The sequence below is a fragment of the Musca domestica genome, unplaced genomic scaffold, assembly GCF_030504385.1.
Source record: "Musca domestica strain aabys unplaced genomic scaffold, Musca_domestica.polishedcontigs.V.1.1 19, whole genome shotgun sequence".
NCBI classification, from domain to species: domain Eukaryota; kingdom Metazoa; phylum Arthropoda; class Insecta; order Diptera; family Muscidae; genus Musca; species Musca domestica.
The window spans coordinates 6,852,684-6,868,858 of record NW_026712245.1 but is presented as its reverse complement, the minus strand read 5'-3'; the positions used below and the strand labels follow the sequence as shown (position 1 = coordinate 6,868,858).

Below are 16,175 nucleotides of genomic sequence, written 5' to 3'. Positions count from 1 at the left end.
GATGATTATTGTGTTCTCTTTGTATGTACAGGGTGAGATAAAAAAAAAACTGCAACAAAGTCAAACGCCATAATTTTATTTTTTTTTTTTTTTTTTTTGTGGAAAACCGAAAGTGGACATTTTCAGCTGACCTCTTTGGTAAGTAAACACGATCATTTTGTTTGTTTACAAACTGCTGGACATGTTTTCTCATCGAAGGCGGAGAAAACCAAATTCGGCCGTTCACTTCTTTCGGCCAAGCGAAGCAACTCTATAGATCTTTTGAGTCTATTTTCTTTCTGTTGCGGTGTAAGTTCTTGCACATTTTTGAAATTCAATGGCTTTACCCCGAACAAATTTTTTAATATTTGCCGAATGAATTATTGCGATATGTTCAGCTTACGAGCCGTTTTCGGCCACTGCGACGCGGGTTTCGATCAAGTCGCTTCTTTACTTTTCGAACCATTTCTGCTGATGTTGTTGTTTTCTTCCGTCCACTTCCTTGATGTCGGGCTACGCTACCAGTATCACGGTAACGAGCGATGGTACGAGACACAAAAGATTTATTCACATTCAAATGCTGGAGTGCTCTAACGATAGCCACTTGTGGTTTTGTAGCCAAATATAAAGAAACCACACTATCAGGCTTGAATTCCATCACGAATAACTCTTTTTCTGGAAAATTCTCACCAAAATGCTTTTGTACGCTTGTAAACAATATAATGATCTGTCACTGGAATAATTTTAACAGCTGTCTGTAGAGTAGCTTAGAAATGACAGCAGTCTAAAGTTGGTTGTAAATCCTCTTAAATACCAAATTTGAAACAATTTCTTGGGTTAATGTGACTACGATTATCAAAATACTGAATAAAGGTGGGTAATATGTTCGCTATAGGAAAAAGTGCACCTAAATAGTCAATGTTCTGCTGCCGGAGCTAGATCCCATTATGAACTACAAATACCAATTTTTGGACAAATCCGCGGAAAAATGTGGCAAAAATCATCAAAATACCGAGTATCGGGAGGTACAGTTATATGGGGGCTATACAAAAACGTGGACTTATGCGTACAATGTTTCGCCACAGGAGACCTACAAATACCAAATACCTACAAATACCAATTTTTCAACAAATACGTGGAAAAATGTGGCGAAATTTATCAAAATACCGAATATTGGGAGGTACCGTTATATGGCGACTATACCAAAACGTGGAGCGATATCTCATGGGCAAAATTACAAGAAAATCGAATATTTATCTCCAATTTTATACGAAATCATAAATTCCACATTCATCCCAGGTCTCTGGTTAAGAGAAATATTTAGATTAGCAAGTTGTAAAGAACCGCTGAATTGTTTCGCAAGTTACGACAGATATAAGTAATGAAAATTGTGAACCTTTGTGGGTGAGGTACCAGAAGGGGTTGGCAAATACATATCATCTTCACACAAAATCTTGGGATAGCAAAAATATGTGTGAAATTTGAAGAGTGTTGGATGCTTATTACGCTTTCTTTGAGCGGATGCTTATTTTTATGATCGTTGTCATTATTCAAAACTTCGACCCTTTGTGGGGGAGGTACCAGAAGGAATTGTCCGATACCTACCATATTTATAACAGATCTTGTGTTGATGAAAATATTGAGATGTACCAAGTCTGAATGAAATCGGAGATTTATTTCGCGTTTATGAGCTTCATGAATATTCAAAACTTTGACCCTTTGTGGGGAGGTATCAGAAGGAGTGGACTAATATATTAAATTTTCACACCAGACCTTGGGTTAATAAAAATATTTGGATGAGCGAAATTTGAAGAGAGTTGGATGCTCATTTCGCTTTCTTGGAACGTTTTGATTATTCAAAACTCTGACCCTTTGTGGGGTAGGAACCAGAAGAAATTGTCCGATCTTTGTCATCTTTATAACAGATTTTGTGTTGATAGAAATATTGAGATGTGCAAAGGCTGAAAGGAATCGGATGATAATTTCATGTTTTATGAGCTTCATGAATATTCAAAATGTTGACCCTTTGTGGCAGAAAAAAATGATTTATAATGCATAAAGGGATGACGACGATATTGATATTTGGCGGAATGTGACTTTCGAAAAAAAAAAATAAATAAAAATAGTTGGCCCGACCCAAAATAAAATCCACCTGCAGTCAATTTATTTCACTTAGTCTTAATGCCAAATGTTATGACGCCCTAATGATTTGTTAGGAAAATTTCAATTTTTCATATCAGTGCCTAATTTTCATATCAATGTCTAATTTTTCCTAGACCTAGTCAATACGTTTGCTTCCGTATCAATTGCCAAAAGTAAAGTACCCAAAAAAATTATACAAAGTAAATAGATACGCTTACATTTTGAGTAGTATATCCGTCCGTTAAAAAATTTAAAAAATTCTCCCTTCCTATTTGTCGTCAAATTTACAAATACAACCGACCAACATCCGACCATCAAATATTTGCATCATTTTGAAAATGTTTTCAATTTGGGCGCCAAGGTGTTTACAAAAATATTCGAGCCATCATTTTCAATTAAATGAACGGCCGACACAATATGATCTACATAAATCAGTTCTTATGTTTGTTTATCATCCGAAAAAAAAAAAAACGAAGAAAAAACTATTATATATTAACCCATTTGGGGATGGTTATTAAATGTTGCAAACATTTTGTTCAGAAAAAATTAAAACAAGTTAAAAAGCAGTAAGTTCGGCCGGGCCGAACTTTTAATACCCTCCACCTGTTCTGTTAAAATTTTAAAAATACCGAATATAGCCGTTATGTTGGGGTCTATACGACGTGGACATACATATGCATTGTTTGTCATAAGCCATTACCATATTCAAATTCGAAACTGGACCCGCACCGACAATTTTCTGTCACAGACTGTAGTTCCCATAACGAACTTCAAATATCAAATTTTAAACAATTCCGGTTAATAATGTCGCTAAAATCATCAAAATACCGAACATAGCAAGGTGCCGTTATATGGGGGCTATACGAAGACGTGGACCTGCACAGACAATTTTCAGTCTTAGGGTGTAGAATCCATTTGGAACTTAAAATACCAAATTTGAAACAATTCCAGTGAATAATGTCGCTAAAATCATCAAAATACCGAATATAGGGAGGTACTGTTATATTGGGGCTATACGAGGACGTGGACCTGCAAAGACAATTTTCTGTCTTAGGGTGTAGTATCCATTTGGAACTTCAAATACCAGATTTGAAACAATTCCCGTGAATAATGTCGCTAAAATCATCGAAATACCGAATATCGGGAGGTACCGTTATAAGGGGGCTATACGAAGACATAGACTTGCACAGACAATTTTCTGTCTTAGGGTGTAGTATCCATTTGGAACTTCAAATACCAAATTTGAAACAATTCCGGTGAATAACGTCGCTAAAATCATCAAAATACCGAATATAGGGAGGTACCGTTATATTGGGGCTATACGAAGACGTGGACCTGCAAAGACAATTTTCTGTCTTAGGGTGTAGTATCCATTTGGAACTTAAAATACCAAATTTGAATCAATGCCGGTGAATAACGTCGCTAAAATCATCAAAATACCGAAAATCCGGAGGTACCGTTATATGGGAGCTATATGAAAACGTGGACCTACATGGCCCATTTACGAACTTAACCTGCCTACTGGAAAAATAAACATGTGTGCAAAATTTTAGCCATCTATCTCAATTTATTCGAAAGATAGCGTGATTACAACAGACAGACAGACGGACAGACAGTCAGACAGACAGACAGACAGACAGACAGACGGACAGATAGACAGACAGACGGACATCGCTAAATCGACTTAGAATTTTACGCTGATCAAGAATATATATACTTTGTTGGGTCTGACATGAGTATTTCGAGGAGTTACAAACGGAATGACAAAGTTAATATACCCTCCATAGTATGGTGGAGGGTATAAAAAGTGTTAGGCGTGGTAGGTCATAATTAGTTAGTTATTAGAATGGTTTGTTTTCAAACAGACTTGCCATTTACAATCTCGCAATGGTTACAACATATTTTAGAAGGGTAGGACAAGCCAGGGGATTGGTTACGTATTGAACTCTCTGTCCAACACAGATCTATCTTACAAGAACTGGAAATCATACCTAAGGCGTAGAAAGATATCAATCAAGATCGGAACTACCGAGGTTGCTTGCAGTAGTTTCAACAGAACTAGGAGAAACAGTCAAAGCATAACAGATATCACAATTGCGACATGATGTCTCTTGGCAGCCCATATATTAGGTTAGGTTAAAGGATGTACAGTTGCTTCGTAACAATCATTCCACTCGGACACCTACTGGTCCATCCTAAAGTTTAAGAAAAAGGGAAACGGCAAAGATTTTAGCAAGTAAAAAAACAGCTAAGTTCGGCCGGACCGATCTTTCAATACCCTCCACCATTTGGAAGGAAGAAAACAAATAAAAAAGCTATATGTTCCGAAGCCGAATTTAGAATACCCTCCACCATTTGGAACAAATTTAGAAATTTTCAAAAAACAAAATAAAATCCGTAAAAAATTGTCTTAAAATCGTAAAAATAGCGAATGTTGCCGTTATATTAGGATCTATAGTACGACGTGGACCTGCATAGGCAACTTTTGTCATAAGCCATTACAATATTCAAATACGAAACTATTAAAAAACGAAATATAGCTAAAATCATCAAAATACCGAATAAAGGGAGGTACTATTATATGGGGGATATACCAAAACGTGGACCTGCACAGGTAATTTTCTGTCTTAGGTTGTAGTATCCATTAAGAACTTCAAATAGGAGATTTGAAACAATTCCGTTGAATAATGTCGCTAAAATCATAAAAATACCGAATATCGGGAGGTACATGTTATATGGGGGCTATACGAACCGGCAATTTTCTGTCTTAGGCTGTAGTAGCATATACTTTGTGGAGTCTAAAATGGATATTTCGAGGTGTTAAAAACGGAATGACAAACTTAATATACTACCCTTCATACCATAGTGGAGGGTATACAAAGAATAATGAGTGATCCACGAAGAAATAAACGTGTCGTCTTTAGCCACTTTAATCCACTGGCTAACTGAAGAATGACTTCTGGCTCAGTTTCGGACAATGACAACAAATCGGGCAGAATTTGCTTCCTTTAAGCCTAGGTCTAACACCGAAATGAGTTGGACAGTGGCAGAATAAGTGCTCTACCGTTTTAGCTTCCTTCTCGTCTTAACAAAGATGCATTATTCAATATCATCGTCACCCTACTTTGAGTCATATTACAGTGACCTGTGATTATTCCCACAAAAGTTTTAGGTGTGAATTCGCCTTGGATATGAGCGACCTTGATCTCTTCCCAGAGAGTAACGGCCAAATTTTATTAGAGACCAGTGGGAAGAAGTGGCACACGGGAGACTCCGCCGAGTTCTCGATCTCCGAATCGATTGACTAGGAACTACGTCTTGCCAAGTCATCTGCTGATCCATTGTCAGAGATGTTGCAAAGGCCTGGAACCCAACAAAGCATAATGGACGATTTTGTTTTTTTCCAGTGCATTCTTACACTCCAATACTGACATACATTTAATGGTACATGAATTTAGTGCTTTCGGACTTTTTCCAGCAGATCTATGCCTTTTTTGATATTTCTGCCTAGAATACGCTGCAGTTACTCATATCAGTTCCAGTGTTGTAACAATTCCGGTTTAATTCAACTGTCAATTCACTCATTTTGGGATCAGTAGGGTTGGAATCCTACAGACCTTATAGTCATATACCAAGCTGGAAACGCATAGTTTCTTACATTTTGTTGATGGAGGGTACCAGTCAAACGTGCATGCCTATCAACATGATGCCCTCCCTCCCTCTCTAGAGAGAGAGAAGAATGTTTTAGGATAATTAGGATGGCTGTACCGTCTTTGTATGACAGCGCACGAATAAGACCTTCGAATCTTCGATTAAGTAGTATTTTAGAGTCATTTAAAGGTTCCCAGTTACGGTTCTAAGGGCAGCGTTTTGGCAGAACTATGTAAAAAGATCAGCCCTATCTGATAGGCATACGGAAGTAGAATTGTGCTTTGGATTTCCCTACCCCATAAGGGGTAAACAATTAGAATTACTGTCTCGACAATACCAGGATCGTTCGTTACCGTAATACTGGTAGCGTAGCCCGACGTCAAGGAAGTGGACGTGGAAGGAAGAAAACAGCAACATCAGCAAAACAGCAATGGTTCGAAAAGTAAAGAAGCGACTTGATCGAAACCCGCGTCGCAGTGGCTCGTGAGCTGAACATATCGCAATATTCCATTCGGCAAATATTTAAAAATGAGCTCGGGGTAAAGCCATTGAAGTTCCAAAAAGTGCAAGAACTTACACCGGAATAGAAAGAAAATAGACTCAAAAGAGCTAAAGAGTTGCTTCGCTTGGCCGATACTGGTGCCTTCGGTTGACCACCAGAACTCAAGCGCCGGCCATGGTGATGGTGTGGGCCGCCATAACAGCCGATGGTCGCTCTCCGCTCTTATTAATCGACCGTAGCATCAGAATAAATGCCGAATATTATGGCGAAAATATGCTGAAGATGTATTAAAGCCTTGGGCACGCAAACATTTTGGGCGCAGACCTTGGACAATCCAACAGGACTCAGCACCATCGCTCTCAGCTCGCGCCACCGAAGAATGGTTACAAAATGAGTTTCCTCGCTTAATTTCCAGCGCACATTGGCCACCAAAATCTCAGGATATCAATCCGTTGGACTATTGTGTCTAGAGTATTTTGGAAAGCAAGGTTGGCACTAAAAAAATCATGTCGATCACCTCAAGCAAGCGCTTCGCCGGGAATGGACAAAAATACCGCAGAACAACATTCGGGCAGCGTGTGACGGTTTCATTGGCTGTTTGAAGGCCATAATTCGTGTCAAAGGTGACGAATTCGAACAAATCTAAACTTATTCTAAAACTTGATGCTATTTCCGACATTTTTTGCTTTCATTCAATAAAATTTAGAAAAGAAATGTAAACATTATGGCGTTTGACTTTGTTGCAGTTTTTTTTTTATCTCACCCTGTAGTCTCGCATGTGTTTATAACTCTTCAAACTAGAAATAGAAGTGTAGGAAAATTAACAACTATTTTTTATATTATATATTCACAACGTACCTTTAAAGACCCCATGAGTATCCCAAATGCATAATGTTTGTCTTTGTTTAATTTTTTAAAAATTTGTTTTTTTTTCTTTTGGTTTCTTCAATAGAACGTAAAACTTTCAGATAGAAAGTACTGGCAAAAATACGAAAAAATTGAATTGAAAATCTCATGAGTGAGCGACGAATGTAAATCAATCGGGGACAATATCAACAACAGCAACAACAATAGAAAATAAAATACGTTTGTTATTTCATTTAAACTTTGGGTTTCGGAACATTTAGTGGTCGTGCAATCCGTCAGCTAGCCAGCCAGTCAGCCAGTTAGTCTTCTGTTGGCCAACATTATTTACTCATTTACTTAAGGCGAAGCTACAAAAATACAATCGATCGGAGGCGGTGATTCGCGTCAAGAAATTTCACTTTAGTTGAAATCGAAAGAGCAAAGAATTGGGAATCGAAGGAAAAAAGAAGAAAATCAGTAGTGAAGAGCTCTGTTGGAAAAAAAATTACGAAATAAATTAAAACGTATTAACTTTCCATCAAAAAAAACTGAAAAAATTGAATATTATCATCCATTGATGTTGTGTTCCAAAGCGGAAAGCTAGCTAAATTATTAAAATTATAAATTTAAATAAAGCATCGGAATTCCTGCCAGTTTATATAACCCCCCTGACTCTGAGTGTGTGTGTACGTGGGTGTGTTAAAACTCTAATCCAAAGATATGGGTATTCCAGACATACGCCATTTAATCTCTGTGGAATTTGAAGTATTTGGTCATGTACAGGGTAAGCATGTTTTGCATGAATGAATCCAATCAGCAGGTTCTAGAATATTACACTGTACGGCAGAAAAAGAAATGTACAGATGACTCCGTATAACGGCATTTTTAAACATTGAGATTAATTAAACTGTTAAGGATATTTTGAAAAAGAAATCCCGCAATAAGAGAAAAGAATAAACAAAAAAATAAAATTTGGTACAAAGAACAGGTTTTTAAGAAAATAATTCCAAACCTATGGGATACCTACAGTGATTAAAAAACTGTGTGATTAAATGTTGACGTTACATGGGCGGTGAAACGAAACCTGCAAAACTACTGAATATTTCGGCGTTACTAAAAATGTGGCTAGAACTTTTCAAAAACAAGTTAAAAAGTATCAATCAATGTTCGATTATTTGAATATATTTTGACTTCTGTTATGATTTTTCAAATTGTCGACCCTCTATGGAGTAGGTTCCGAAGGAATGGGCCAATTTGGTCCGCACCTAAATAAATATGATATAAATATTACGACGTGCCAGGTTTGGACTTTTATTTTGGTTTGGATTTTTATTTCTATTAGATAAAATATGAAAATGGAATACTTCCGTCGACTATATCGGGTACCTCTGGGGAAGGTACATAAGAAGTGGGGGCACATCTTGTGTCAGTAGAAATAATTTGATGTGTGAAATATGAAGAGTATCGGATGCATATTTTGCATTTTATAATCGTTTTGGTTGTTCAAAACTTTGACCCTTTGTGGGGTAGGAACCGGAAGGAATTGTCCGATCTCTACCATCTCTATAATATATCTAGTGCTGATAGAAATATTGGCATGTACCAAGTCTGAAGGGAATCGAATGTAAATTTCGAGTTTTATAAGCTTCACGGATTATCAAAATTTTGACCTTTTGTGGGGGAGGTGCCAGAAGGAGTGGACCGATATATCCTATTTTCACATCAGACCTTGGGTTTATAAAAATATTATGATGTGACCATATTTAAGAGAACCGAATGCTTATTTCTGTTTTATGATCGTTTTCGTTATTCAAAACTTTGACCCTTTGTGGGAGAGGTACAAGAAGAAATGGTGTGATCTCAACTATCTTTTTAAAAGATCTTGTGTTTATGGAAATATTGAGATGTGCCAAGTCTGACAGGAATTTGGTGCTAATTTCGTATTTCAGGAGCTTTATGAATGTACTAGAAGGAGTGGACCGGTATATACCATCTTCACACCAGACCTTGGGTTAATAAAAATATTGTGATATGTGTAATTTGAAGATAATCGGACACTTACACCACATTTTATAAGAGTTATAATCATTCGAAATTTTGATTTTTTGTGGGGGAGGTACTTGATGGAGTGGACCGATATTGTCCATATTAGAATTTGCAAAGTTGGAGCAAAATCGGATTTTCATTTCTTTCTCTGTGCAGTAAAATATTTTCTTTGAAAATGTTGACATATTGTGTGGGAGGTATCAGAAAGAGTTAACCGATATTGACCATTTTTGACCTCATCTAAGTTTGACAATAATATTACGATGTGTTAAGTTTGAATCCAATCGGATACTCCCTAGGAGAGTTATCGTGGGCACCAGCCAGTCTGAAACCTCCAAAATTAACTAAATTAAAGACGTACCTTCACTACATGGGGTTAAACCAAATTATTGACCTGTGTAAATTGACATTTTTGCAGGACCAAATTCTTGATACTGTGAAGGCACTTGTTTCGAAATTTTTACTAAATCATTCAAAATATAGATGGTTATATGGGCGCCACACCTAAACGGGTCCGCTATATATTATTTTCAATACCAAACATTCTAGGAATACTATCAGTGTATCAGATTCCAAACAAATTTTCAAAATTGAATTTTATGGCCCAACACATTATGAAGATCAGACCGATATGGTCAATTAGACTCCAAGACGAATTGAAATGGCTGCAAAATTCTAATGACGTTTGTGTCAGAGACACTTGCATTTGTCAAAGCAGTTGACGCAAGGGATTGGTTCAAATATTATATTAATAATATTCCGCATTGTATAAGCGTTTTGTTATTTAAAAATTTGATCCCAGGTACCAGATGAGAAGATCGATATCTATCGACTTTACACCAGAACTTGTATTATCCAAAATTTTGGGGTGTGAAAAGTTTGAAGAGAATCTTATACTTATTACGCATTTTATAAGAGATATAATTATTCAAAATTTTGGCTCGTTGTGAGAAAGGTACCGGAAGCAGTGATCTGACATAATCCATCTTCACATCTGATCCTGTCTTGATAAAAAAATTGGGATGCGCTCAGTTTGAAAATAATCGGATGCTCATAGTTTTATGAGCTTAATGAATATTCACAATTTTGACCCTTTGAGTGGGAGGTACTAGAGGAAGTGGACCGATATTTTCCATCTTCACCCGAGACATTGGGTTAGTATAAATATTGGGATGTGCTAAAATTTGAAGAAAATCGGACTCATATTTCACTTTTTATAAGAGTTCTAATTATTCAAAATTTTGAACCTTTGTGGGGGTAAGGTACATAATGGAGTAGCCGATATTCGCACCTGACATAGCACTGATACAAAAAATGGGATTTTCAAAGTGGTCTCAAAATTGGATTTAAATTTAGCTCAAATCGGATACTGCCTTCGAGAGTTTTGTAGGTCCTAAAATCCATACCAAACGTTCATGAGCGGCGAAATGCTTTCCCGCTCACAGGAATATAGAAAACATAAAGAGGATCAACAAATACGGACATAAAAACTACAAATAAACCAGAAAAAAGCTGTAAGTTCGACCAGGCCGAACTTTGAATGCCCTCCACCATTTGGAACAAATTTGGCGATTTTCGAACTTCAAATACCAAATTTTAAACAATATAAATTTGAGCAAAGTTTTATCCTACTTTATTTCATTCGGAAGCTAGAGTGATTCCCACAGACGTACATGCGGAAGGACATCTCTAAATTGACATAGAATTTTATGCTGATCAAGAATATTTATTCTTTGTGAGGTCTAAAATGTATATTTCGAGGTGTTACAAACGGAATGACAAACTTAATATACCTTCCATACTATGGTGGAGGTTATAAAAACAATAATTCCTTATCAAAAAATATGGCCATTGATATGACGCGATACTGTCCGCAATTAAAAGCTATTCTGAAGTCACTCATTAAGTTACCTCAATACCTGGCTTATCAAGGAAAAAGCATGGCGGTGGCTTAACAGAAATATCTGCAAGTGTCAAATTGGCTTCCAAAATCAAGTCTCAAAGGGCATTCTATTGCATTCTTCAGAGGCAATAGATATGTTTTGGATATGAACCCATGGACCATCGTGAGGTCCACTATCATTCTTTAATAGTAGTGCAAACATTGGACTTTTTACCAGCCTCATTCAGCAGAATCTATGGCTGTCTTTAAACAAGATTTCGATCAATGCAGATCGTGGCATTTCATCGACAGTCTAATTAATATCCATCTAAGCCAGAGGAGGTTCGTTGTGAGCTATAACAATTAAGAAAAGTTCTGTTAACTTAAATATTAAATATTTAACTCTGTTTAGTTTTTACCTTTATCTGGTTTAGTAACGTTCCAAATTGGAGTAGGCTATCACCAGTCCACTTCTTTTGTGAATTATTACAATGTCCGATTTAATGAATGATGAGGATATATATACCATTTCAATATTTTGATGCACACAAAAATATTTGATTACTTCAAAATTATAATTTTTGAGTGAATTTTGCGCCAATGTTGGGAGCCAAAACCAGAAAATCTTCAGAATTCAGTATAGAATAATACATTTAAAAATCATAAATATCGCTCTATTTTGCATAAGTTAATTACCAATTCTGAACAATTTTTCACAAAAATTTGAAATATTTTAAAATATTTATTGTAGAAGCAATTTAGATAAAACATATACCGAGTTATGATTATTTTCTCTTTTTTTAAACCTTTTGCACATGGTTCTCTTTGACCCACTGTTGTGTATATTGTTCATATTCATTTCAATTGTTCTAGAGAATTGTCTGTGTTTTTTTGTTTCTCTTTTTTTTTCAAAAAAAAGTAGTGAATTAAATTATATTTAGATTTGCTTAAATGACACCCATTCCGTCCGCCTTTATATCTGCTATCTTTAACATTTTGCTAAATATCTATCTGTCCGTTTGGTTTCTTTCGACGGCAGCTAAGTGTCAACAATTAGAATTTGCCACGGCCAGTGAATAAGTGTGTGGTCGCTCTTATGTGCGTGCGTAAGTGAAACCATGCAAATTTACGGGACGACATACGAAGAACACCCATGAAATGGTTAAAAACCTACCTTGACATTTACTAAAAAATAAAAAAAAGAATCATTGGAAAAAATCTTAAAATGAAGTAATTTATAAAACATTTTTGGTTGGGCAATTTTGGTAAAAGAGGGAAATACTAAAAATGATGACCTAAACCATAAAGAAATCCAATAGGGAAAAGTCAAAAGTCGGACGTCGCTGACTATATGATACCCTACACCACTATGCATATTTAGTAGAGCTCTCGTAACAAGAGCATTTATTTGAAGTAGATCATGCCAACTATCAACATTTGGCTTTAGAGCAGTTATAATTTGGTTTCAAGGGGAACTAATATATAGAAGAGATATCCACTTCTGAATCAATTTGCACTAAATTTGAGGCATTTGAGACATTGCTATAGAGTGCATGATATCACTTCGAGAAGGATTATATTAAAACAAGTAAAATAGCTGTAAGTTCGGCTGGGCCGAACTTTGAATTCCCTCCACTATTTGGAACGATTTTGGCAATTTTCAAAAAAATAAAATCCGTTAACAAATCGGCTAAAATCTTGGAAATACCGAATGTAGCCGTTATAGGGAGTTACTATTATAGGGGAGCTATACTATAACGTGGACCTACACAGACAATTTTCTGTCACAGGCTGTAATATTCATTGCGAACATCAAATACCAAATTTGAAACAATTCCGGTGAATAATGTCGCTAAAATAATCAAAATACCGAATATAGGGAGGTACCGTTATATGGGGCTATACCAAAACGTGGACCTACATGGCCTATTTTCAATACCAAAAGTCCTGCAGACATAATACTCATTTGAGTAAAATGTTGTCAACCAACTTCATTTCGTTCGGAAGCTAGAGTGATTTTCACAGACGGATAGACGGACATACAGACGAACATCGCTAAATCAACATAGAATTTTATGCTGATCAAGAATATATACTTTGTGAGGTCTAAAATGTATATTTTAAGGTGTTACAAACGGAATGACACACTTAATATACCCTCCATACTATCGTGGAGGGTATACAAATATATATCGGAGACGAGTTCCACAAAATGGAAAGGTACGTCCCAAAATTCACTCTATTAGCCATTATTTGCACAATAACCTGAAATTGGATTAAGGATATATATGGGAGGTATATCCAAATCTTAGCCCACTCTTTTGGGGTGCATATTACGATTGTGGGGGACTTAAACACCAAATCGGATGAAACATACATATGGGGACTATAGCCATATCTGAACCGATTTTCACCAAATTTAATGGTTTTGATTCTACACCAAATTTAGTTGGATGTGCCAAAATTCAGAACATTTGAACTGATATTGGCCACTTGGTGCACAATTAACCCGAAATCGGTTGAAGATATATATGGGAGCTATATCTAAATCTGATCCGATTATTGCCAATTTCAATAGGGTTCGTCCTTGGGCGCAACAAATAACTCCTTTCAATTACATTGGCAACAACTTCTGAGCCGAATTCATCGAGGACAGGGTAGGTTTAAAACGCACGCCATTTTGCATTGTTTTTGCCAATAGTAGGATCACAATTTACCCACATATATCTCTGCTCAAAAACAATACAGACAAGATTTATTTCTAATTAATATCTAATATTATATTAATTATTGTTTTTTTCAGGCTGTTATTTTACAAAGTATACACGAGACTTATGTAAAAAAGCTGGCATCACGGGTTGGGTAAAGAACTCCAAACAAGGTACGATCGTTGGTAAAATGCAAGGCCCCAAAGAAGAAGTGGATAAAATGTAAGTGTGAATGTAACTATTACTTTTATATTATGAAATTAAAACACATTTTCTCTTCCATCCTAGGATTGATTGGTTATCCACGAAGGGCTCACCCGGTTGTCAAATTGAAAAATGTGATTTAAGAAATATGGGCACATTAAACCGTCTCGATTACAAGACATTCGATATACGATTTTAGTGTATTATTATTATCTTTGTTAGTTACTATTCTTTAGAATTAAGTTTGATGATATTTTATTTATTATATTTTTTGTTATGATCCCGCTTTTCTGTGTAAAAGAAGACGACAATAATTATTTGGCATATGTTTTGTAAAAGTAAAATTTTTAAAATTAAAATTAGGTGTTTTTATTTCTTCATCCCTAAAAGTATGCTTTATAAAGCTGGCTTGTAGGCAATGTTGTTATAACCTCCACCATATTATGGAGTGTATATTAAGTATGCCATTCCGTTTGTAACAACTCGAAATATACATTTTAGACCCTACAAAGTATATATATTCTCGATCTGTGTCGATTTAGCGATGTCCGTCCGTCTATCCGTCTGTCCGTCTACGGAAATCACTCTATGTCAAATGTGTTTTATGTCTGCAAGACTTTTGGAATTGAAAATGAGTGATGTAAGTCCACGTTTTGGTATAGCCCCCATATAACGGTACATCCCCATATTCAATGTTTTGAGGATTTTAGCGACATTATTCACCGTAATTTGATATTTGAAGTTCGTAAGGGATACTACAGCCTATGACAGAAAATTGTCTGTGCAAGCCCACGTCTTCATATAGCCCCCATATAACGGTACCTCCCGATATTTGATACTTTGTTGATTTAAGCGACAATATTCACCGGAATTGTTTAAAATTTGTTGTTTGAAGTTCGTAGTGGATACTACAGCGAATGACAGAAAATTGTCTGTGTAGGCCCACGTCTTCGTATAGCCGCAATATAGCGGTACCTCCCTATATTCGTAATTTTGATGATTTTAGATACATTATTCACCGAATTTTTTTATTCAAGTTTCGCATTTGAATATTGTAATGGTTTATGACAAAAGTTGCCTATGCAGGTCAACGTCGTCGCATAGACCCTAATATAACGGCTACATTCGGTATGTTCAAGTTCCAACTGTTGGAGGGTATTCAAAGATCGGCCCAGCCGAACTTACAGCTTTTTTACTTGTTTTAAAAAAACAATCATGACATCTGTCAACCATCTACATGAGGAGGCGAAGGTCTTACCGAGGCATAATAAAAGGCTGTCATTGAAACACCTGCTTGGATGTTATAAACAGAGCCATCCCAATCTCCATATGGTGGATAGGAAACCTCCTCCCAGGCACGTAAGGAAAGGCTTTCATGATTTAGAGAGAGGGAGAGGTACAAAAGTAAGAGAGCCTCTACATAAACAGGTCTATCAAACAGGAATGAATCGCATTCACTTGACGCGGCCACAAAAGGCATGGAGGAATACAGCGTGAATACCGTACTCGAAGACCACCTGCTTCCATCGCAGCTAAAGACAATTAAGATCAGGATGGTGTAGCCGCCTCAATTCGTATTGGTCCTGGATTGACAGCAGTGTGCAAAAAATTTGCCCAGAATGTGGCAAAGGCCGACAGGAGACGCTGCAACTCTTTCAATGCCCTGCCAAACCTACTCACATAACCCCGGTATTGTTATAGAACCAACCCATACAGATTGCGTCCTTCTTGAATTTGGAGTTATAAACAGAACCAGGTGGAGAAGAAACGGAACGAACAAAGCAGTAGGAACTGCTACGACAACAACAACCAGTAATGTGGATGGTGAAACCGTCTCAATTCGTATTAGGTACGAAGTGACGAAGATGTTCGTGACGTCTGCCCGGCTTGAGATACAGGCCACACAATACGCTGCACGCCTTTAATTGCACAGCCAAATCTACCCAACTCACTTCAGAAGATCTCTGGCTACATCCAGTTCAAGTGGCCGAATTTTTAAATCTGGAGCTTGAACCAGATTGGCAGAATACAAACATCCATGTGTACTACTACAACAACAAAAACAACAACAACTGACGCCACAAGATCTTTTTTCCCCATCGGTGCTGGGTCGGGAATTGAAGAATATTGACTATAAGTACATACAACACCGGCTACGAGACAAAATCTCCCCTTAATAGGGTTCTTTTTTTATAAGTGGTGAAGTATGTATTAT

General features: G+C 36.6%; 1 protein-coding gene across 1 annotated transcript; it reads left to right on the top strand.

The window, feature by feature from the left end:
* Positions 1 to 7,391: 7,391 nt before the first annotated feature.
* Positions 7,392 to 14,374, top strand: LOC101888274 (acylphosphatase-2). The gene is made up of 3 exons (XM_059121203.1): positions 7,392 to 7,904; positions 13,852 to 13,978; positions 14,045 to 14,374. The coding sequence occupies exons 1-3, from the start codon at positions 7,841 to 7,843 to the stop codon at positions 14,157 to 14,159; spliced, it is 306 nt and encodes a 101-aa protein (XP_058977186.1). The 5' UTR covers positions 7,392 to 7,840; the 3' UTR covers positions 14,160 to 14,374.
* The last annotated feature ends 1,801 nt before the right edge of the window (positions 14,375 to 16,175 follow it).